General features: G+C 32.7%; 1 protein-coding gene across 3 annotated transcripts in view; it reads right to left on the minus strand.

Annotated features, from left to right (window-relative positions):
• Nucleotides 1-27,500, minus strand: part of LOC137645784 (innexin inx2-like) — a 272,165-nt gene that overhangs the window by 168,421 nt on the left and 76,244 nt on the right. Inside the window, exon 1 of one of the 3 annotated variants that reach the window (XM_068378711.1) lies at nt 13,623-13,744. The exons of 1 other annotated variant lie outside the window; for it this stretch is intronic. Coding sequence is in view for 1 of the 2 variants with exons in the window: in XM_068378708.1 (XP_068234809.1) it covers nt 13,354-13,366 (13 nt within the window). In the remaining variant the exon portion in view is untranslated. Of the gene's footprint in view, nt 1-13,353; nt 13,382-13,622; nt 13,745-27,500 lie in introns of those variants that run through there. One more of the 3 variants, XM_068378708.1, reaches the window with a different exon arrangement.

Genomic DNA, 27,500 nt, shown 5'->3' on the forward strand with positions numbered 1-27,500 from the left:
GTCAAAAACCTTTATTCCATTATAAAATGGTTATTCTGTTACATAACAATATAAATTATTTACATAAAATTCACAATAATTGGATTGTAAAAATTTAAGATTTATATACATTCAAGTAAAATTTAAAAAATATTGCTTAAGTTTCTTTTTGAATAAATCAGAACTAACATTTATACATTTTCTTATTTCCAGAGGTAGTTTATTCCAGCAAGTTGGGCCCCTTATTGCCATTGAGCGTGAACCCAAATCCGTTCGATAGGTGTCTACATATAGATTTTCATTCTGTCTGGTTAATGCATTCCTACAATTACCAACTGTAGGAAATGTGTATAGCCAGTTGGGATATTCTTTTCTCAAACTTTTAAAAACAAAAACACAAACATCGTACATACATTTTTCTTTTAATTTTATCCACTTTAATTGCTGGAGGGTTGGGGTGATGTGATCGTGTTTTTTCACCCCAATAACGGCTACTCTACCAGCAAAGTTTTGGATTTTTTGAGCTTTTTCCATGTGCATATCATTAGTAGACCCCCATATCTTAATACAGTAGTTTATTACACTCAAGACCAGACTTTCCACAATAAAAGCTCGAGTAGTATCATCAAAGTAATCTTTTACTCTACTTAAATACATTAGAATGCCACTAACTTTTCTACTCAGCTCGTCAATGTGAGTACTGAATGTCATGTACCTGTCCATGTGTAGACCTAGATTTTTCACATGTTGACTTATGTTTACTTCATCACCATCGCATTTTATTATAATGTCATTTGGAATTTTGCTAATATACTGTGAGCTACCCACAAACATGCACTGTGTTTTAGTGGCATTTAATAATAGCCCTTTTCTTAGAAAATATTTCTTAATTTTGAGCAATATTAGTTCAGCCCTTTTTATCAAGCCATCTAAATTTTCTATTTGATCAGCCAAAAGAACTTGCACAGGGTTATCATTGCAATCCTACTTGATATCAATGGGGTGAGACTTGGATTATTATTCCTCCAAGGGGTGAGCATCTCCCTTTTGTCCATGTCTCATGATGGGTGATACGGAAGAATGGATAGATTGTTGAACGAGAGGAATCCGGCCGTAGTTACTATGTATGTATTACACATACATACTATGCATGTATGTACTCTCATAATCATGGAACATTATACGATCAGAAGGTGAATGCTAGTTATCATGAATAGATATCTATAGAAAGACAAGGATTATTCAACTAAAGACTGCTACAAACTGTCAGTAAGTTACTTCAGATATAATTTGCATACAAATGAACGACTGCAGTAAGTTATATGTACCATTTCAAGCACAGACTTAATATCATAACATGAGCAAGGTAAACAAGTATTCATGAATTTTTAACAACAAAAGGAGAGTGGGCATAGCGGTAAACTAGAGAAGAGTATCTAAAACAAATTTCAGTTCCAGGTAAATGCAAATTACATAGCACAAGTGAGTATAAAAACCATATGTTCTACCAACACCTGGCTGGTATTCTGGCTCTAAGTCCTCTTAAAACATTAAGGTAGCTACAGGGCTGAAACTCACTGTGTCAGCCATTTATCCGTTAATCCTCTCCTGTGGGGGTTGGGACCATGTGGGTTCAAGAGTCCCCTGGGCCAGATAAAGCGAAGTCAAAAAGACACCTTGAAAGACACACGCATACTAATCAATATAACATTCTCGATTCCCAGGTTAATAATAATTATAATAATAACCCAAGGCCAATAGAATTTTAAATTCTATTGGCCTTGGGTTAACCTCCACCGCTGTATTGGAATTTGCGAGTCAGTCCTAACCCGACCTGTGTTTAGGGAAGGCAACCAATATTTTGTTCTTCGTTAACGATGCCCGCTTTTTGTTCTGCTTATAGATGTACGGGAAATTTGAAGAAGGTTTCCAATTCATCTATTTCATTTCATCGTGAGTAGTGATTTGCTATTGTGTTGAGAATGTTGGTTTTTATTCATGAATATATAAAAGATTATGTTTCTGATTTTATTGTCAACCATCTATTCTGTAAAAATAATGTATATGTAATTATGATGGAAATAGCTTTATTTCAGACATTGGAACATTTCTATTTATTTTTCTCTTTCTCTTCATTTTTCCAAAAGACGAAGCCTTGAGAAATGAATGGGTTCGTGCATTAGGACGTGAAAATTTTATTCCAAAAAGTTACTCACGCCTGTGCTCTAAGCATTTTAAGAAAGAGGACTTTAATCGAACGGCATCGAAAGTTTGTTTGCATAGTGGTGTTATACCAAGTGTATTTGAAGCTTTCCCTGAATATTTGCAGCCCAAAAATACAGAGAAGAGAAAACTTCCAAAACAATTCTAAGAAGCTGGTGGTTCTACGTTTGAAGAATACCCAACACAGAATTCACTAAATGAACTTGATACTCTAAAGTTGAAAATCATAAGTATTGAAAAGGAGTTGAGTGTTTCAAGAAAGAAATCAAAATTGTTGCAACAGACCAAACGTCGTCTTATAAAGAAAAACATTGATCTAAATAACATTAAATGCGAGTTAAGTCTGAAATTATATAAAAGTGAGGCAAGTTCGGTTGCTCTAGAGAACTGTGCAATGTGCTGCAGATGTTGCCGACCCATCGAGAAACTAACGTGATGGGATTTATATGTCCACACCTACGAAATATTATAGTCCGTTGTACTTGTTCCCCTGTCTTGTTGAGTGTAAGAAAAGTTCTGATCTAAAGCCAGCGACTGCCTTGAACTTTGAAAACAATGCATGCTGACTTAGATGGCTGATTACTCATTGGGATGTTAATGAATAAGCATGGCTAACATTTATGAATTAGTGAAAATACGGAAGTCTTACGTGACCATTGTTGAGCCAGAAAAACTCTCGCCACTTTGTGATCATTGTAAATCTGTTCAGAAAGAAGGATGGTACTTCAAAATTAATTTCTCTTAACATACTGCCGCCATTACTTGTAGTCAGTGTATTGTATTTGCATTTGCCCGTGTTTACAAAAATATATCCTAGTGCAGTACTTGCGCATTGGTACGTGGGTTGCCCTATTTCACAAGGAAAGGAGCGCCTAAACACTTCTATTCTTGAACTGAAAAGTTCCCCAGTAAGTGACCAAGATGAACGATTCAGTTAATTTTTCAAGATACCTGTTTATTTATTGATAGCAAGTAACGATAAAGCAAAAACTAGTTAAAACTACAAACAATATAATGCGAATTGGGATAAATGTATCAGTTTTTCCTGGAAGAAAGTCGCGTCTATGTACAGTATACAATTCATGTTTAAAAATGAATGAAAAGCTATTATGTAAACAATAGCCAATTAACTTTCGACAATAATTGCATGTTTTTTCATTGCAAACACTGGTCACACAATATATTTTGTGAAAGATCACCCTGTATTTACCTGAACTAAGCAAATCAATGTCATGTACTGTGAGTGAATGAAATATTAATTTTTCACTATTAAAGTTTTGTGTAAGATTTTGATAGTTTAATGTAAACAGGATACCTGACAGAATGTAAATGATTATCAATGTGTACGCTATGTATTTTAGAAATACGGGTTTCATATTTCTTTTGGAAGTAATATAGTTCCTTTTTGAATAGGTTCTGTCAATTTCAACGAGTTAATGTCTGAAACATCTGACGACGGAAAAAAATAGATAAAATTAGAGCAGCACAGAAAAAGATTAGTTTTTTGCTTTGGAACTTTACCTTAAAAGAGGTGGAGGTTTATAGTATTGCAAAGGTGTTGCCGTAATATAATGGATGCTGCTTGTGCATATATATATATATATATATATATATATATATATATATATATATATATATATCTATATATATATATATATATATATATATATCTACAGTATATATATATATATATATATATATATATATATATATATATATATATATATATATATATATATATATATATATAGATCTCCCCTGTTGTTCTTAATGAATAAAAGGATCCCCAGAGATTGTGAAAGAAGTAGAGAAAGGAAGAGAAGACGATGGATCGACAAACTAAGGAAGTTTGCGGCCGTGAACTGGCACAGAAAGGCCATAAACAGACGCAAGTGGAAGGACATGTCTGAAGCCTACGTTCAGCAGTGGACTAGTAGCGGATGATGATGATGATATATCCCCTGTATAATATAGAACAAGTGTCTGGGTATATATATATATATATATATATATATATATATATATATATATATATATATATATATATGTATGTATATATATTACTAGCTAAGCTTCTAGTTGGCAAATCAAGATGCTATAAGCCTAAGGGTTCCAACAGGGAAAAAATAGCCTAGTGAGGGAAGGATATAAGAAGTAATGAACAATTAGAATAAGATGTTTTAAAAACACTAACAACATTAAAACATATTTCATTTGTAAACTATAAAAGGACTTATGTCAGCCTGTTAAAAAAAAATTGCTGCAAGTTTGAACTTTTTAAGTTCAACTGATTCAACTACCCGATTAGGAAAATCATTCCACAGCTTGGTCACAGCTGGAATAAAACTTCTAGAGTACAGTGTAGTATTTAGCCTCACGATGGAGAAGGCCTGACTATTAGAATTAATGGTTGTGTGTATTAAAGCCAACACTTTTTGTTGGCACGGGCCTTTCCCTTGGTTAGCTCATAGAATATATTAGAATTCACTGCATGCCTATAATACAGTATATAGTCAAACCATTTTAGGAGCGAACTCGGACTGACTCGGAGCCCATTTGCGGCCCTGAGTCATTATTAAAGCCCAGCTGGCTTGACCACTTTAATCTATGGGCGAGCAAAGAAAAGGAAAAAAAAGGTAAGCTAATAAGTCATTCACCCGGATTTGAACGGTCTAAGAATATAATCCTTTAATTTGGTACTCTCTCTAGATTGCTTCCTTCGCTCTTTTTGTTTTCAACCACGGCGATGACAAGTTGAAACTCTTAGATATGACAATGAGCAAAATTGTTATAAAAAGATTATCACACTAACAAAAATAATCTTAATTTTGATTTCGAAGAAATTAATTTCTCAATTCTGATTGATTATTAAAAGACAGGATTCCTTACAAAGGAATTAAATAACTAAGTTTAATATAGGATATTTGGCGATTGTATTATTTTAGAATCTATTTAATTAATGGAAAAAAAAAATGTTTACAACAAAGGTTCAGCTAGCAAACGTGGTTATGGTGACTCATCGACAGATGAAGTTTGTTCTATTACAAAAGATTCCATGAAATAGTTAATACAGACGTCTTTTTCCATATCTTATTTGAGAATGTTATCAGTATGCTTAATAGCCTTGACCCAATTTTCCTTGCAAATCTGAAACAGTCATTTTTGATATGTTGGTTGCATCTGTGACACGTTTGATTGCTTGATCAATTCCAAATTTAAGAGTTTGATTATCCATTTCCCATTTAGAAAAAAAAATGATAGACATTGTATACCATTGTGCGAGACAATGAATGTGGTAGCTAATCTTCAAGCATTTAATAGGATTTGACCAAAGGTTTCAGTGAACTGACCCAGTGAAGATGTGGCAACGTGTATGCCATATCTCCTAGTTTTTCATTTTCCTTCCCTTCTCTTAGTGAAGCGAATGCATCGGGATTAAGTAGAATCGGCAACGCCGCAAATGAGCTTGAAGTTCGCTCGTAAAATGGTTCTACGATGGTCAGAATTTTACAAAATCTTATGCAACATGCATAATGAACTACATGACCGACGGTGCCAGAGATTAATATCTAGATCAAGAATAAGAAATTTAATAGACCATAAGTTCCTGTCCCACAAATAAAGATGAGAATCAGCAGCTGAAGACCAGACAGGAGAACAAAACTCGAAAGAAGGTAGAATGAAAGAGTTAAAACACTTCTTCAGAATAGATTGATCACCAATAATCTTTAAAGACTTTCTCAATAAGCCAATTTTTTGTGCAATTGAAGAAGACACAGACCTAAAGTGTTTCTCAAAAGTAAGTTTGCTGTAGAGAATCACACGTAAAATTTTAAAAGTCATAAAAAGTTAAAGAAACATTATAAATGCTGGGATCCGGATGTTGAGGAACCAGTGTCCTTGATCTACTTACAATCATACCTTGCGTTTTGTTAGGATTCATTCTCATACCCCATAATATGCACCATTCACTAATTTTAGCTAGATCTCTATTAAGGGATTCAGCAACCCCAGATCTACATTTAGGAGATTGAATTGATGCAAAGAGTTGCATCATCTGCATATGCAACAAGCTTGTTTTCTAGGCCAAACCACATGTCATGTGTATATAGTATGAAAAGTAGTGGGCCAAGAACACTACCCTGTGGAACACCAGATATCCCGTTCCTAGACTCACTGTGGTGCCCATCAACAACAACTCTTTGTGATCTATTACTTAAAAATTCAATAATAATGCTGAGAAACGACCAAATGTTTGAGTTTGAAAACAAGGGCCTCATGATTAACATGGTGAAAGGCAGCACTAAAATCAAGGCCAATCATACGAACATCCTGACCACAATCAAGAGATTTCTGTACAGCATTGGAGATTGTAAGAAGGGCATCACATGCTCCAAGGCCTTTACGAAAACCAATTTGCAAACTAGGGAACAGATGATTACCTTCAGCAAGCCTATGAAGACGTTTTTCCAAAAGACGTTCAAAAACTTTAGATAATATGGGAGATATGGAAATTGGGTGGTAATCAGTTGGACTTGAGCTACCACAAACACATTTACATAATGGAGTAACATTACCAATTCTCCAACAAGTGCTAAAAGCTCCTCTTCTTGGTAACTTGCGCAAAATAACATATAAACATTGGAGCTAAGAAATCTGCAGTTTTTATAAAAAAAAGGAAAAATGCCACAAGCATCAAGGTCCATTAAGGGAGCTTTAATTTCACGAGATCGAAAAGCTAAACTAGTTAGGTTAGCCTTAAGAAAACAGGAATGAGGAAGTTCCAGTTTCTCATTGCTCTGCTTACTGTCAAACACATCCTGTTACTCTGAGTGGCATTGCCAATACATCAATATATATATATATATATATATATATATATATATATATATATATATATATATATATATATATATATATATATATAAACTTAGGCCCTTTGCTTCCATAGGCGTAGGAGATGATTATATATATATATATATATATATATATATATATATATATATATATATATATATATATATATATATATATGTGTGTGTGTGTGTGTGTGTGTGTATTATATTATTTTCGATTAGGATTTTAAATCTTTTCAGTTAATCAGATTACGTAACGAACTATTTAAACTGGTAAATAGTATGTACTGTATGTTCTAAACATCTTATTCTGTAAGGTACAGTTTGACGGAAATTCTCTCTCTCTCTCTCTCTCTCTCTCTCTCTCTCTCTCTCTCTCTCTCTCTCTCTCAAAACAATAAGATTTGACGTGTGACATTTTACTATAGAAATGTGTAAAGTTCATATGTGGAATCGATAATGTGAAGAATGAAAAGGGGAGCTGATAAATGAAATATGATGGTTTTTGTGGGAATGCTCACTAGTAGCTTGGATTCATTTTGAAGTGCAACTGGTTCTTTTTCATAAAAAAATAGTTATTGCAATTATTAGCAGCAATATTAAAAATTGCAGTCAGTAATAATGCAAATAAAATACGATTATGCGTCTGTTTTTTATTAAAGTTATATATAGAAGTACAGAAATGTTTAGAAAGCATAGGAAAATGTTCCATACTAGAGTACGCGACCCGTAAGAATGATGGCTAAATATTTTAGATAGATATGTATGCAGACGTGCACATGCACAGATTTACCGCTTGCTCCCCCGTTCTTTACTACAACACGGCAGTTGTGGTTTCCTCTCGGGTTACCTACTCCCGAGGGATGCCAGCTTTGGAGAAACTGAGTAGTTATACGTCTATAAATGCCGATCAACGTAACCGGGAATATATATATATATATATATATATATATATATATATATATATATATATATATATATATATGTATGTACATTTTCCAGGACACTTGGTCTTTATTATAAAGAGGAAATATATAGAATGATATTTGTATATAATTATCAGCAGTAGTTATGATACTGCTAGATATATTAAAATATTTATAAAGAGGAGTAGTGGTGATAGTGCTTGTCCTCTATTCCTATCAATTCAGGTTATCTTGGTCACAAAGCCCTTCATCCTTAAGTAAGTTAGACGGATTAATTAACGCCTTTTAGCCGATATGATTTCATTCTTATCGTGCACTAACTTTGCTTTGTCATCGGTCAACTACTTCGGTGATCTGTCGGGAGATTGGTAAATGATTATGAGATCTTTTTAATAATGAATGATAACGACATAGAAATACCTTTCTTAGCTTTCCGTGGGATTCCTTGAAATGTGTACTGATGAAAGTAAATGGTTGGAACATTTTGAGCCTTTTGTTACCATTAAAAAAGAATGGTTCCGATTTGCCATATAGAGCGAAGTAGAAGAATATATATCAAAGTTTCAACTATCGATTATATATTTACACACACACACACACACACACACACACACACATATATATATATATATATATATATATATATATATATATATATATGCTTTGTTACTTATATTGTTTATCTTCTTCATGGATTTTGTAATGTATAGACCAGTTGGAGATGGTGGAGAAGGATTGCACTGGATAGGTAATGGGAAATAAACTGACCTAGAGTATGCCGATGAAGTTGTCCTTATTACCAGAACACCAAAGGATTTGCAATGCTTGTTTACCAGAATGCATGGAATATCACGGGAGGGTGGGCTCAAGATAAATAGAAGAAAGACAGAGATGATGAGAACGGAATATGCATCGGAAGATGAAATATCATTGGGAGGAGAAAAGATTAATGAGGTAGAATTATAAAAATATTTTGGAACTATGATCTTTAACACAGGGTCTTTAGAATTAGAGTTTAGTGAAAGATTGGAGAAAGCAAATCAGACAATGGCTAGGTTAAGTAGAATTTGGAAATCAAATAGTCTTAAATGGCATATAAAAATCAGGCTATGTATCAGTTTAATGAGATCTGTTACCCTATGGACATGAGTCATGGTATGACAATGAAACAATGTCCACCAGATTTAGTAGATTTGAGAACAATGCTCACAGAAGGATATTGGGAATTAAATGGCAGGACAGGTTTAGAAATGAACAATAAGAGAGAGATTACTCGAGTGACATGTGAGTGAGAACATGGTGAGTGGTAGATGGAGATGGTTCGGACATGCTTTTGGTACTCTTCAAGAGAGAAAAGTCCAGCAAACGTTTAACTTTATTCCAAGAGTTAGAAGACACATGCCTACATGGCTGAGGACTATGGAGCGTGAAGCAGGAGATGATGGCGTGTAGATGTATTGAAATAAAAGCTCTATAAGATAGAAACGACTGGTGAAATCTAACTTGGGCCCTTTTCGTCAATAGGCGCAGGAGATGATGATGATGATATATATAGGCTATGGTATGTAGAGTATATGTATATCTAACATGTAATACATATATATATATATATATATATATATATACACTGTATATATATATATATATATATATATATATATATATATATATATATATATATATATATATATGTATATATATATACGGTATATATCTATATGTATGTATATATATACACACATATATATTATGTATATATATATATATATATATATATATATATATATATATATATATATATCATAATGCATTATTATGATCATCAGGGGTTGTAGTTCACTGCAGGACAAATACTTCAGACGTGTCCTACTTGGTGTTTCCATGCCAATATATACTGGCAAATTTTCTTAGCTTGTCTTCGCTGATTTCCCCTGCCTTTTTTTGCTGTCTCTAGGGACCCATTCTCTTATTCTTAATGTTCATCTATTATTTTTCATTTACATTATATATATATATATATATATATATATAAATATGTATATATATATATATATATATATATATATATATATATATATATATATATATGTCCTACCTATGTCCCTTTTTTTCTTAGATTTTGTTAGAATATCCTCTATCTTATTTTGTTTTCGTATCTGTTGCTCTTTTCCTGTCTTTTAATGGTATATATATATATATATATATATATATATATATATATATATATATATATATATATATATATATATATATATATATATATATATATTGTTACTGACAAATCACTGGAATGCGCGATGTCTCAAGATGGCAGCAGAATGGAGCAACCGCTTCCGTGTTTTTATTGCATCTCCCTGAGGTCTAATGATTTAAAAATACATCAAAGATGCAAAGAAACCTCCTAATTGTTTGAAAATGTTGGTTACTGATACGTCGTCCTTCTTGTACATACCGTGGCTTTATTATGGATGTTTCAATTATGTTTCTTTTAACAATATCTTTTCAAAAGATAAGTTCTTTGGTCACTCTCCGATTTATAGTGTGAATCTATTCATTCGTATTCTTATGGCAAAAGTTATCCAATTTTTATATGAAGGTTTATAAAAATATAAGTAGTTTCAGGTTAATTTTGCGTTAATTCAAATGTTAATTGTTCATACTGTCTTCAGTGCAATTTCAAGAGGGGAAGTATTGATTTCCAATATTTTTTTTTTTTTTGTAATAATAGTAAATGATCCATATCTTACGTATTTGAATGTCATTCTAGATACTCGCGTATGTGTCTGTGTTAATTCCCTTATATATCTGTTCACCACAGACAGCCACCAGTAAAAGAGATGGGAGTCATAATGGAAGTTACGAAATCGTAATCAATGGTATTGTATTTGATGATAAACTCAGTGCTTGGTAATCACAGAACATAAAAAAAATTCTGATAGATGGAGTTAAATTATGAATGAACATTGAACTCAAGATCGATTAGCATCATAATCAGGGGTCTGCATTTTGTGTGTAGTAATTAACCGTGAAAGTAACTATAGTGACTGATATTCCTAAAAGTGAAACAAATTATGAATCATTGACTACTCAAGTGAAGATCATACAAGTCACTGTGAATCTCATACTGTCTGTCGATTATGTTTTGACTATGTGAAGATAAGCCATCTTTATCGACGATAGAAAAAAGGTAAGGTAATGATATTGTCGAGATGAGAAGGAAGATTTTAGGAACTTGTACTGCTTTTCGATAACTCAACTGAGTTATCGAGTTATCAGTTGAGAAAGTAGCTTTCATTCTAGTATTTATATATATATATATATATATATATATATATATATATATATATATATATATATATATATATATACTCACATATAAATATATGTATACACACATATGAATATATATATACACACATGAATATATATATATATATATATATATATATATATATATATATATATATATATTGTATATACATACAGTACAATACATACACTACATACAGATGTAGTGTATGTACTGTACTGTATGTATATACTATATATATATATATATATATATATATATATATATATATATATATTCATATGTGTATATATATTTATGTGTGTGAGTATATATATACATATATATATATATATGTATATATATATGTATATATATATATATATATATATATATATATATATATATATATATATATATATATATACACATATGAATATATCTATCTATCTATCTATCTATATATATATGTATAAATATAGATTATTTATTTATTCATTTATCAAATGCAACCGTTTTCGCTCTTTAGTTTCGTTGTACTTGTTGCTACTATTGAACCTTAGAGAGATCGCTCTAAATTTCCAAGAGAAAATATTGAAGGACGCCATCAAATCGTGACTGATATCCTTCGTAAAGGAATATTTTACAAGTCCGCTCCATGATTAAGTGTGACATATTTTTATTCCATCTTTTTATCCGGTTTACGCCCTTTGATAAGCTTTTAAAGTTTTTCTTATTTATTTCGTGATTTTACTTTATTCTTTTTCTGATTTATCATTTTTTGACATGGTATTTCAAAAGAAACCTATATTCAAAGAAAAATATAGCCGTCTCTGCGTAGATAGGGATTACGTTAAGAAAGACCGACGGTTGAGAAGAATCAAACGAACTGATGGGAAAAGTCAAAACAAAACGTTGCAAAGAACGTTTAGTGTTGTAATGTCCTTATAATTGGAAATAGTTAAATAATAGATTCCTGAAAATGGGCGTAAAAAAATATGGTCTAGACGATGGATATTTGTTAATACGTTTAGATAAATTGTTTGGTAAATAAATGTTTTACTAAGTTATTCTAAAGAAAATAATCAAATTCACATTTACTGGTACTAATTGCGTCCTCGTATTGTTTTTATCAAGTAGAATAAAGATTACAACAAATAGTTTAAGAATGGCAATATAAATAAATCTATCGAAAGAGATGATCTGAGATGCATGGGTGCCGTGTATATAGTACCTATGGAGGCCACTGAAGTATATAATGTCATTAATATACATTAATACGAATAACACTGACTTGTACAAGTGTCATTGAAAATTATTGTTATGACATTGTACCAATATCGTTATTTTAACACAATCCTCACAGATAAAAAACGGAAACGCCGATGTTACTAAAGTTTACAAAATTTTGAGATTTGAACGAAAGTCCTGGAAATAAACGAACATCACCCCAGCGCATTTGTATCATCGAGGTACGTGACTGCTACGAAGATGCACAAATTTAACCGAGAGACATAAATGTCCTGAAGGTGTGAAATGAACAGACTTGTGCCATTGTAGGAACCAGCAAGAGTCTTTTGTTTCCCGAGATCCTCTGTATAACTGACACTTACCTTTGTCCTTCGGTTATTGATTGATGCTCGGTGTTGAGAGAGAAAAAGACAAAGGTGAAGGCTGTATTCTTGATCTCACTCCAAACACTCGTGTTCCCTTTGTTATCAATAAATTTTTGATTAACCTGCCAGGGTGCTCATTTATGATTAGAAAATATTTTTTTCCAAATTCATGTATAGGGATACTGGTTAACTGAATATTACTTTACACGTAAGTACTTCGATGTATGGGAACGGCTCGAAGTTAATTTTATTTCTATACAGTGTGTTTTAAGCAGTGTTTGATTATTTGCTGGGGGTGGGGTGGGGGGGGGGGGGTGAGGTCGGGTATTAAATATTGTACGCTATTGAAAGCATGTACTTTCTGCGCTTCGTAAAGTTTTCGAATTTCTTTTGATGGTGTATGATGCCACATGAAAATTAATATTTGTCGAAACAAGTATGTGGATGTCTTTATGCACATTTACCTCTGTAAGCCATTGAATATTCTTGTAATAAGTGAAGAGATGATCTTAGAACAGGGAGATCTTCATGTAGTTTTTGCTCTACTGGTTATGAGTGCTTTCATATAAAAATGTTTCGCTCTGTATCTACCACAAAAACTTCTTTGGACTATAACGAACAAACGGGAACGTTAGACTGACCCAGCAGTAGATTTTCTCACCTGCAACCGGCCGACAACCACTACACAAGTGTTGATGATAATCTACTAGTAACAATCTCGTGTTATTCTCACCTGGGGTATATCCCTCGTCGTCCGATGACGATTCCAGGGCTGGTAGAAATGCGACTGCCACCGAAAGGAAGGATATCAAATTTGGTTTCGGGACGATGTTGTCTCACAAGAAAGCTGGTAACTAGTGCTAAGCGCTGTGAAAATGCCTCTTGAAAGAACATTTACATGAGGTTGTAGGTCTGCAGAGTTGAGGTGACCAGGTGTTTAGGAATGGAGAAAACACTTGTGTGTCTGTGTTTGTGACGTACGTGTTTGAAAAGGACGTTTGGAGTAGGTGTCTGGTGTATAAAGGACACGTGTTGTCTGTATTTTGTAATGTACTAATCATGATCGTGTTCATTATCATGATCATCATCATCATCTCCTTCTAGGCCTATTGACGCACAGGGCCTCGGTTAGATTTCGCCAGTCATCTCTATCTTGAACTTATCCATTCATTACGCTTCATAGTTCTCAGCCTCGTAGGCCTAGGTCTTCTAACTCTTCTAGTACCTTATGGAGCTCAGCTGAACGTTTGGTGAACAAATCTCTCTCAGGGAGTGCGAAGAGCATGGCCAAACCATCTCCATCTACCCCACATCATGATCTCATCCACATATGGTACTCAAGTAATCTCTCTCATAGAGTCATTTCTAATCCTGCCCCGCCATTTAACTCCCAATATCCTTCTGAGGGGTTTGTTCTCAAATCTATAAAATCTATTGGAGATTGTTTCCTTGTTATACCACAACTCATGTTCATACAGTAACACTGATTCAACTAAACTGATATATAGTCGGATTTTTCCTATGTAATTTCAGGTGATTTTATTTCCAAATTTTACTTAACCTAGCCATTGTCTGATTTAGTTTTTTGTCTTTCACTAAACTCTAATTCTAAAGACCCTGTATTGGAGATCATAGTTCCTAAATATTTAAATGATTCTACCTCATTAATCCTTTCTCCTTCCTATGACATTTCATCTTCCATTGCATACTCCGTACTCATCTCTGTCTTTCTTCTATTTATCTTGAGCCCAACCTCGTGTGATATTTCATGCATTCTGGTAAGCGAACATTGCAAATCTTGTGGTGTTCTGCTAACAAGGACAGCATCATCAGCATATTCTATGTCTGCTAATTTCCTATCACCAATCCAGTCCGATCCTTCTCCACCATCTCAAAACTGTTCTTTGCATTACAAAATCCATAAAAAAGGTAAACAACATAGGTGACAACACATTCCCTTGGAGTACTCCGCTGTTCAGTGGAAATTCCTGTGATAATACTCCATTTGCATTAACTTTGAACTTGCCATGCTCATGAAAACACATAATTAAATTTACATATTTAAGAGGAATTCCATAATAAAGCAGGACTCTCCAAATAATTGGCCGGTGCACACTATCAAACGCTTTTTCATAGTCCACAAATGCCATCAAAATGCACTAATAGTTATGTTTATAAAGACACTTCTGTTGCCTATTGGATGAGTATACGCCTATTTATCGTAAAATTGTAAAGACTTTTCATAAAATACGCACACATACGAACACACACACCCACACACACACACACACACACATATATATATATATATATATATATATGTATAGAATATATATATTATATATAGATATATACGTATAATATATATATATATATATATATATATATATATATATATATATATATATATATATATATATATATATATATATATATCGACAGTTTTGTCACTAACACTTCTGAGACCTTTTGTGCTTTCCAATACGAAATCATGAATATTACCGCTAATATATTGTCTATTTTTATACTAATGTAATCTTATTAACAAAAGCCATTGAATGTACACTTTCAGTTTGTCACCCCTCTTGTCACATTTGGGAGAATAAAATTTCGTAGGTTGTTTGCTTAATAAGGTTAGCTATTTGGGAGCTTGTCATTAGGTCACACCTCTTTCTGGCACGTCACAGTATTTATTTTGATAAAAGCCCGTTTTCTGGCTAGGAATCGAACCTTCGTCTTTGGATTTTGATAGTAAAGTAGGAGTTATTTTATCGATACAACTTTCAAAAGAGATAGGTGAATGCATAAGTCAACTACCACCTTTGAATTGAATTCCTAAGTAATTTGTGCGAATACTAGCCTGAGTAAATGCCCTTATCATATAATACATAATTTCCCTTTGGGAACAAGTTATTCCTAGGGTAGAATTAATGAGATATTGACATGTTTTTTTGCTTAATATATATATATATATATATATATATATATATATATATATATATATATATATATATATATACATATATATACATATATATGTATATATAAATATATATATATATATATATATATATATATATATATATATATATATATATATATATATATAGTGTACATATATAACTGTATGTGTATATGCATATATAATATATATATATATATATATATATATATATACATATATATATATATATATATATATATATGTATATATATATATGTATAAAACTATTTATATATCTAATATATATATATATATATATATATATATATATATATATATATGTATATATATATATATATATTTGTCAAAATTTGGATTTAAAAGACGAATGAAAAAAGGTTGAACCTATTCAGATGAGGTGACTTATGTACCATATATGGTTTAGGAAGAATTGATACAGAATGAAATGAAGATGATAATAAGATGAAGGATGGCTCAGAGTTTTGAGGTGGTTCCGGCTTGGAGAAAGAATGGAAGACGTAAGGAAGGACCTTGATGTGAGGTAATTGGAGAAGTACATGCAAGGTAGGAGTTAATAATGTTATGTGTGTAAAGCCTGTCTCACACAGAACACGGTTGGGCACAGGATTCCAATACGGTATACTCTGTTATACACGGGTTGACTGGTACAAGTATTGAGCTCCAACCGTGGCTGGGGATGAGTTAGTACGATTTAGACTCGAATGTAGCACTAGTATGTACGAACAAAGCACGGATATACTCGGTCAAGCAAGGTTTGTCACGGTTTGAACACGATTTGCAAACGATTTTCATACGATTGTTATACGGTTCCAAGTACGGTCTGTTACGGCCTAGTACGATTAAACACGACTTTTACTCTATTAACTGGACATTTACAGGCTTTACATACGGTCCCACCGACCTTTGTTCGAGTTATGCTCGAATTATCACACATTCGTGTATGTTTTGATATAAATTGACTCGTTTTGATGGCTTGGCTTCATAAATTTTCGAACTTTCAACAGAGAAGTTATAAAAATGGCAGATGACAGAATAAGGGAATTAGAAATCATGATAAGACTGATAGACATTGAGATTATTTTGGCCAGAAGGCGTGAGGGGAGACAAGAACAAGCCAACAGAAGGAGAAGAAGAAGAAGGAGGCAAGTTTGGACAAGAAAATGGCTCAACAGAAGGGTCATGTTTGGTCAAATATGATACTCTGTTACATGAACTAAACAGAGAGGACCCCAGGTGTTATAAGAACTTCCTCCGTGTTGATGCTGACTTGTTTCAGGAGTTTGTGAGACGTGTCGGGTCACAAATAACCAAGAAACCAACCAATTAGAGTGGACTTCATGTGCGGTTGTATATATGATCTCGTACGGTCTCACACGGTCTATACACGGGCATGGCACCCGTGCCAGTTTTTTTTTAAAGTTTCAAAAATCATACTCGGCTTTCACGGATACACTCGAATGGCCCAAGTGTAACTCGGATAAGGCCACGGTTGGTTCGGTTGTATGTACGGTTTACACGGGTGGCCAACCGTATAAACCGTGTGTTCTGTGTGAGACAGGCTTAAGGGGTTCAACTTGCTGCTAAATACCTTTGTATGTAGGGGTATGAAGCGACTAATTTTGTTTGAATTTCTATTGTGCAAGTTTTTTTGTTATTCTTTTCTTGAGTCTCTCCTGGGAGAGTAAGCAGCTTAATGTTAGTGAATATATATATATATATATATATATATATATATATATATATATATATATATATACACATATATATATACATATATATATATATATATATATATATATATATATATATATATATATATATACAGTATATATATATATATATATATATTTATAAATAAATAATATCAAACCATAACCATTTCAGAATACATTCACAATTCATTGCCATATCCCACAACTTCGTACCAGCATATAGTGACCTTTCTTTGACTTCTCACACCTGTACCCTCAAAGATGTTGAACAGCATAGGAGACATAACACAACCTTGTCGCGGAACTATTTTCAAAACAAGGCAGCCAGTCCTACTCCATAACATATTACCCAGTTCCATTATTCTCATAAACCAATCATCTACTGTATATCTATACTAAACAATCTCAACAACCTGTGCAATGACTCGTTATCGATTTTATCATAAGTACAGTATGTACTATCACTGTTTCATGACAAACACTATATCCTTGCACCCTCTAAATTGTCTAGACACACTCAGTTCTCCCATGATCGGTCTTATAGGAAATAGCCAGACAGGGAAGAATAATTTTAGTTAGAAAAATTAATGATAACAAATCGGCAGTATCTGCAAACAGTTTCAGTTAAGGATCGAATTGCATCAATCACTCTGTGAATCATTGTTGCATCGTTTGCTACACGTCTTGCTCATACAAATACAATTCGGCATTGTAGAATGAGGAACCAAGAACCAAGAATAGCGATGAAGATAAAAGTCATATATGTTACTAGCTGGAACGTGAATATGGAAGAAGAATTTATAGAGTTTGAAAGAAATAGTTACAAAATTTCTTGAAGAAATTTATTAGTGTTATAGAATACGCTTTAAAAGTTTAGGGTTAGGCAATGAAGACAATGAGATTTACAAAGGAAAATTATATAAATATTAGCTGGAAAGATTTGGGGTCCTTTGACTGGTCAGACAGTACTACATCAGACACTTCTCTCCGGTTACGGTTTATTTTTCCTTTGCCTACACATACATAGAATAGTCTGGCCTATTCCTTACAGATTCTTCTCTGTCCTCATACACTGGACAACACTGAGGTTACCAAGCAATTCTTCCTCATCTAAGAGGTTAACTAATTATTATTATTATTACTATCCAAGCTACAACCCTAATTGGAAAAGCAAGACGCTATAAGCCCAGGGGCTCCAATAGGGAAAAATAGCCCAGTGAGGAAAGGAAATAAGGAAATAAATAACTGAAGAGAACAAATTAACAATAAATCATTCTAAAAAAAGTAATGTCAAAAGAGATATATCATATATAAACTATTAACAACGTCAACAACAAAAATGTCATATATAAACTATAAAAAGACTCATGTCCGTCTGGTCAACAAAAAAGCATTTGCTCCAACTTTGAACTTTTGAAGTTCTACTGATTCAACAACCCGATTAGGAAGATCATTCCACAACTTGGTAACAGCTGGAATAAAACTTCTAGAGTACTGCGTAGTATTGAGTCTTATGATGGAGAAGGCCTGGCTATTAGAATTAACTGCCTGCCTAGTATTACGAACAGGATAGAATTGTCCAGGGAGATCTGAATGTAAAGGATGGTCAGAGTTATGAAAAATCTTATGCAACATGCATAATGAACTAATTGATCGACGGTGCCAGAGATTAATATCTAGATCAGGAATAAGAAATTTAATAGACCGTAAGTTTCTGTCCAACAAATTAAGATGAGAATCAGCAGCTGAAGACCAGACAGGAGAACAATACTCAAAACAAGGTAGAATAAAAGAATTAAAACACTTCTTCAGAATAGATTGATCACCGAATATCTTAAAAGACTTTCTCAATAAGCCAATTTTTTGTGCAATTGAAGAAGACACAGACCTTATGTTTCTCAAAAGTAAATTTGCTGTCAAGAATCACGCCTAAAATTTTGAAAGAGTCATACAAATTTAAAGAAACATTATCAATACTGAGATCCGGATGTTGAGGAGCCACCGTCCTTGACCTACTTACAATCATACTTTGAGTTTTGTTAGGATTCAACTTCATACCCCATAATTTGCACCATGCACTAATTTTAGCTAAATCTCTATTAAGGGATTCACCAACCCCAGATCTACATTCAGGTGATGGAATTGATGCAAAGAGAGTAGCATCATCTGCATATGCAACAAGCTTATTTTCTAGGCCAAACCACATGTCATGTGTATATAGTATGAAAAGTAATGGGCCAAGAACACTACCCTGTGGAACACCGGATATCACATTCCTATACTCACTATGGTGCCCATCAACAACAACTCTTTGAGATCTACTACTTAAAAAATCAATAATAATGCTAAGAAACGACCCACCCACTCCCAACTGTTTCAGTTTGAAATCAAAGGGCCTCATGATTAACACGGTCAAAGGCAGCACTAAAATCAAGGCCAATCATACGAACTTCCCGACCACAATCAAGGGATTTCTGTACTGTAATTGTTCAGTGGCTACTTTCCTCTTGGTAAGGCTAGAAGAGACTCTTCAGCTATGGTAGGCATCTCTTCTAGGAGAAGGACACTCCAAAATCAAACCATTGTTCTCTAGTCTTGGGTAGTACCATAGCCTCTGTACCATGGACTTGCACTGTCTTGGGTTAGAGTTCTCTTGTTTAAGGGTACACTCGGGCACACTATTCTATCTTATTTCTCTTCCTCCCGTTTTGGTAAAATTTTTATAGTTTAGGAAATTTTTATTTTGGTGTTGTTGCTGTTCTTAGAATATTTTAGTTTTCCTTGTATTCTTTCTTCAGTGAGCTATTTTCCCTGTTGGGTCCCCTGGTCTTATAGCATCTTGCTTTTCCAACTAGCAAGTAATAATAGTAATGATAATAAGTTGCAAAATTATTTACCTGTAATACATTAAATAAAACAAATTGATGATCAGGGCTCTATAAACCCTCACATAATGATGTCAGGAAATTTTCTGATAATACAGAAGGTGCAAATTGTAAACTTGGATCATCCCTCTTAACATTTAATTATGCTCTATGTAAATGAAAGGTTAATCTGCACAGTTGCTAGTCTCTAGTGGTTGCTGATGGTTATCAAACTTTACACGTTTAGATGCATAAGTAAGAGTGACAACATGTTCTATAACACCTGTATCTTAAGTTTTTTGAGGCCAAGGATTAAAGTTTAATTCTAATTTCTATTTTTTTTTCTTACGCTATTGGTTCTTCCAAAAGGTAAGAAGTGCTACATGCACTCAACGGGCATATGTACTTAAAAGTACTACTCGTTGAAGGCATAGCATATTATACTGTTAAGGACAATCAGAGGTTGTGATATGAGTGATATAAATATTAATTTGTTGTCCTTAAAATTATAAAGCAGACATGAATTTATAATCTTGTGAGGACGGTATTTCTTCTGAGGATATTAGCACTGTTTTATATATTGAGCCGATTATATAGATTCAGTACCATTTATTGTTATACATATCCAGTGTTACTATACTGTACATTAAGATTTTCTTTTTTTCTTTGCTCTTCGTTCTTTCATTAGACATAATGTAGACTTTGTTATGTAATAATAATAATAATAATAATAATAATAATAATAATAATAATAATAATAATAATAATAATAATGCTAAATATTTGGAATAGAGAGTATCTTTTAAAGATATTTCGAGAGTTAAAAAAATAAATGAAAAGATTAAGGCTTAATATCAGAATTTGTTTTTAATAAAATATGAATAATGATAATGATTATAATGATAAAAAATTCTAATGATAAGGTTACTGACTTTAGTAAAGCACCATAACGGGCTTGAAATCTTAGGTATTAGAATTCAGTCATTTGTTGATGCATAATGTTCGTAGGTCCTAATGATCTCAGTTCTGCTTTCAAAGTATCATTTCAGTTAAAGAATTCTGAAAAGAAATGCGTGAAACTGAAAAGAAATATAAGATAATATTAATCACAAACAAAGAATAGACAAGTATAAACAGACTTTTGTCCATAATTTTATTTTCGTTCTTATTGAGTGAGTTATTTACCACTCGTAATTTTCCTTAAAACGAGAATATTGTAGTTTTTTTATGACAAAGGTGACTAGGCAACAAGAAAAAGCTTTACAATTTCCAAGTGGAAAAAGATTCGACCGATATTTCAGTTCTTCGAATCTCTCCAACTTTTGCTAAAATAAAGGAAATGGTGAAAGTCAGTAATTGGAACATTGAAATTGCACGTATAGATGCAGTAATACCTTCCAAGGAAGATTTAACTCAAAACTTAGGTGAAAGTAAGGTAGGAAAAGTAGTGTCTATAATTCCATTTCGAGATTTTGAAAAAATAATTTGTTTGAGGGAATTATAGGGGAATGTAAATACTAATGCAACACCATTGAACAGATTGCCGTATTGACCTCTAGAATAAGTGTTGTATTGATTTGATTAATACTAAAGACAATGTATGTACTTGGATGCTGGCTGTGACAGGTTAGACGAAGGGCAGTCAATCACGCTATTGATACTTTTGACTATAATAGACATATTCTAAAGATGAAGTCAGCATTAGTATCGAGATTGTAATTATGTTTTTGAAACCCATAATGCTTCATGTACTCCTGCAGATCCTGTATTAAGAATTGCGAACAGACTGTGGAGAGCTATGAAGAAGCTTAACACGCTTTTTACTCTTTGGTAACTATATTAATCTGTTGATTCATCATTTATGATTTGACCCCAATCTCTTATTTGGAGGTCGCTCATGAATAGCACAGGCAAGGGACAGGACGCTGCCCTAGAGGCTGGCCATATATCTCAATCTGATCAGCGCCTCAGCTCCTTCTCCATCAAGCTAGGACCAGAGAGGGCCAATCATTTGTTTTTGATGACCCTCATGTAGGCCCATAGGCTCCTCCAAAACCACCACAAATAGCTCACAAGGATGGTGAGAGTTTAGACGCTACTAGAAACTGTAGAGCTTCATTGGTGCTCGAACTCCCGTTCAACAGATTGCCAGGCAATACACTATGTTGTTTCTTTAGCATTCTACACTAGAGAGGTACTTTGGAAAAAAAAGCAAGGTAGATCTTTAGGACCTATAGAAATTTTAAACCCACAGATGACTGGAATTTTCATACCTAATAATAATAATAATAATGATAATTCTAAGAAAAGGATGCATTCATCCCTTTAAAGAAAGATGTTGAAACATGATTGAAATAGCTAGAAATGCTCAGGAAAAAACTGAAATTGGTTGGTGTTTTATTTGAAATAACAATTTCTACAAGTGATCCACGCCGTTGTAAATATGTGTTCTCACCACGGTCTTTGTTGTGCGTGGAAGCAACGATGAACAGCAGCTGCCTATTTCTTTGCCCATTTCACATAGGCCTACTTCTGTGGCAAAACCATCTTTCGAAAGTAATAGGCATCACAAAACTTGCATTCCAGCATAGCATAATTCCAGTTAATCCAGTTAAGAAGTATTTTGTATTTGCCTATATTATCAGACAGGTTAGCGTAGAATACTAAGTACAACATTGATGAAAGAAATGGCGTGAATTGTAAGCAGAGCTATTTTCACACCATTGATTTTAATAACTGGTTTTGTTTGACGTCACATAAGACATATTTCACAATCTGTAGTGTTGAATGTGTCTCTTTTAAAAACACATAGTTTTCCCTCAAGTCCAAAGTACCACAAACGTTGAACTAGAGACCTTTGTATTTGTCAAATTGTGTGTGTGTGTGTGTGTGTGTGTGTGTGTGTGTGTGTTTGTGTGTGTGTGTGTGTGTGTGTGTGTGTGTGAGAGAGAGAGAGAGAGAGAGAGAGAGAGAGAGAGAGAGAGAGAGAGAGAGAGAGAGAGAGAGAGAGAGAGAGAGAGAGATATTTTCCCCTTGCTATTACCAGCATCTATGAACTCATTTTATCCATTGGTAATTTTTTTTATCATATTAACCTTATTAAAAACTATTGTACTTCAACCAGGTTACACTCGACTACCTACCTGGGTGTTACTGTTTATTGATTGCCCAGCCTTCCATTATATACAGTTACATGAGAAAATCCAGAAAGTTCTTGACCTCTTGGTTCATCATATATATATATATATATATATATATATATATATATATATATATATATATATATATATATATATATATATATATATATAAATTTACATATATATATATATATATATGTCAGGAGACGAAGGCCTCAGACATGCCTTTATTTATGTCTAGGGTTTGGTTATTTCATTAAAATTGTGGATTGGTGATGGTAGGAGAAACTAGTCTGACTCCTCACAGCAAGCAACTTTGTATGGGTGGCGCTGACTAGTACAGCTTTGCTGATCTTGGCGACTCACAAACCCTGTCACCACGTTAAGGTATCCCCACGTGTTTGCAACATGCGGTTATTAATGATGAAATTCTATCACTAACACTCGTGATTTTATTCAGTGTAAATATCAACCACAATGGCATTTAATATCGAATTTTATCTTTGTAATTGTATACCCACTGGAAATTCATTTATGATAAATAACCACGTGTTGCAATTTCACCAATCATATATCCTAGTGGAGATGGGTTGGTTTTAAGTTTAAGATATGTCTGACTTTGTAACTTATATCTCTCTTGATAGCTCGATTGGTAAGAGTCCCTGCCTGCATTGTTTCGACTAAGAGGCACAGGTTCAAATCTTTGCCCAGCCAGAAGCATTTATCATAAAGGAATTTCCTGTGGATATACAGACCAAAATGTTTTATATATATATATATATATATATATATATATATATATATATATATATATATATATATATATACATGCATTTATATGTATGTATATATATATATATGTATATATATATATATATATATATATATATATATATATATATATATATATATATATAGATAGATAGATAGATATAGATATAGATATACAGTAGATATAAATTATATATCGAAAAGTAATAAAAATGATGCTTCTCATGATTTGTCAAAAGTACATTGATCCAGGGAAAACTGTTATTTTGTTTCGCTGTTGTCTTACACGTATAACAACTGATTGGATATATTTATTGAAAATCAATACAATTTTTGCTTTGTAAAACTTTCATTGCGTGTTAGCCCCACTTGTGTTGAATTTCCATTCGGTACAATTTCATATTGATGATGACAATCGCTGTTTATTGTTGATTGATCGATTGGATGTATCTTTTAGCATCTGACTTTATCGGAAAGGTGAATAAACTTTCATGTAAAATCAGTCAGAGAAAAAAAAAAGATAGGGAAAACTCTAAAAGAAATTAGTGTACTTTTGTTACACTGAGGGATTGATAAACAATTATCTCTTAAATGCTTGAATTTAATATTTGATGATTAATTTGCACTTCTTTTCCCCCATTGCTATGAATGTTTTATAGCATGTTATAAGTTTTTGGAGATAAGAAAGAAGGACACTCCAAAATCAAACCATAGCGTCTGTACCTTGGTCTTCCACTGTCTTAATTAGAGTTCTCTAGCTTGAGGATACACTCGGTCACACCATTCTATCTTATTTCTCTTCCTCTTGTTTTTTATGAAGTTTTTACAGTTTATACATGAAAGATCTATTTTAATGTTGTCACTATTTTTAAAATATTTCATTTCAACCGTTCACTACTCTTTTAGTTTATATATTTCCTTAATTCCTTTCCTTACTGGGCTATTTTTCCCTGTTGGAGCCCATGGGCTCATAGCATCGTGCTTTTCTAATTACGGTTGTAGCTTAGATGATAATAATAATAATAATAATAATAATAATAATAATAATAATAATAATAATAGTATTATTATTATTATTATTATTATTATTATTATTATTATTATTATTATTATTATTATTATTAATGGAAACGGGAAGGTGACTACAGTAGTAGAATGCTAAGATAATTTGTAGAATGGGAAGGTAACTAGAGTTACCTGAGCAATACTTTGTTTTGTAATGAACTTTAGCTTTTGTATCTTGAAGCTCTATGATGATATCAAAGTCAGATATTTGGTTACTGGGTAATGATCACACTTTTCATTACTGTCGATATTCAATTTTCATGTACTAAGCATTAATAAAGTATTTTCTTTAGTTAAATGATAGCATATTTTGTTGTTTCATAAAGATCACATCCTTAGATATTGGTGATTAATTTCATCCTTTTATCATTTGGATAATTACACATTTGGTAAATAACATGGAAAAGATTTTGGGTTACCTGACAGTAACCCAGCTCCTGTTTCTGCGTAGTGAATGGATTTTTAGTCAGTGGACAGTATTTCCAGTTTATTTGTGGATAGAAATGTCCTTCATAAGGTTACTGGGTATTATCTTTGTTATCTAGAAAGTGATAGTGAGTTATCTACAGTATACATATATATATATATATATATATATATATATATATATATATATATATATATATATATATATATATATATATATATATTTATATGTATATATATGTATATATGCGTATAAATCACTGGGAAAGGTGATGCTCAGATGCAAAAGAACCACAGGGAAAATGAAAATATGAAATATAAGATTAAGTGGTTCCTTTGCGTATATATATATATATATATATATATATATATATATATATATATATATATATATATATATATATATATATATATATATGTATGTATGTATATAGGCATTCGTGGTTACAATACATGTTTTATGCCCATCGCGTGTCAGGTTTCGTGATTTATTTAGACACACTCACACACACACACACACACACACACACACATATATATATATATATATATATATATATATATATATATATATATATATATATATATATATATATATATATATATTATATATGTACGTATGCATGTGTATGTGTGTATGTATGTATGTATGTATTTGGGTAATATTGTTGATTAGTGGTCATATTCGTATTGATGAATGTTATCAAATGATTTTTGATTTTAAAGGTTTAAAGGTCACTCATGAATGCCCGAGGCAATGGTCAGGACAATGCCCTAGAAGAGAGCTCAAGGCTCCTCTCCATCAAGCTAGGGCTACGAAGGGCCAGGATATAGCTACTGATGCCCCAGCAGGTAGACCCATAGGCTGCCCCAAACCACCCTTCCCTATATCACAAGGACGTTTCTAATACGCTACCACAACGTGTAGTACCAATGCTATTCTTATATCCTAAATAGTGATGATACCTTTGAAAAACGGATATTAATGGCATATTTTGGTAATTTTTTTTTTCGATTTTCAGACGCAAACCACATTGCTAATTATTAAAGATTTTATTGCCTTTTTGTCTCGCATACCTCGAGAGTGATCAAAATGTTCTTGTAATAGTTAATGATCACGTCTCTGTTTTTCTTCGCTAAGTGTTACAAGTCAGTTATAAAAGATTTAGGCTTTTTGTTTGTGACACCTTTTGTGGCTAATGATTTGTGATCGTATCTTGGCCTTTGATTTATCACCAATCTCTTTGCTACTGTTTTGTGATACTAAGTAACTTTCTTTGTTAGCTGATTGCCATGGTTAGTCTCTTTTTTCGCTAGAGAAAAGAGTTTGTTTGTCCTTTTAATGAAGGTGAAATACCTTGTAGTAATTGATTTTATTTTATTATGTTTAACCCGTAATTTCTTTTGGTTCCTGATGATTTGCCCCACTGTACATGTTAGAGTTGTTGTTACTATTCATGTACAGCATACATTATTTCTGGGAAATACACAATTTCATTATATTCTGTCAATTTTTGTTTTGCATAATAGAACATTACAATACGGAACCAGCGCAAATGTTATATTTGATGTACTGTACAGCACTTGAAATGAATTTGTTCCTGCATTCCCCTCGAGATATCGAATAACAAGATTTCGATTATAGAG

This window comes from Palaemon carinicauda, chromosome 8, assembly GCF_036898095.1.
Source record: "Palaemon carinicauda isolate YSFRI2023 chromosome 8, ASM3689809v2, whole genome shotgun sequence".
NCBI lineage: Eukaryota > Metazoa > Arthropoda > Malacostraca > Decapoda > Palaemonidae > Palaemon > Palaemon carinicauda.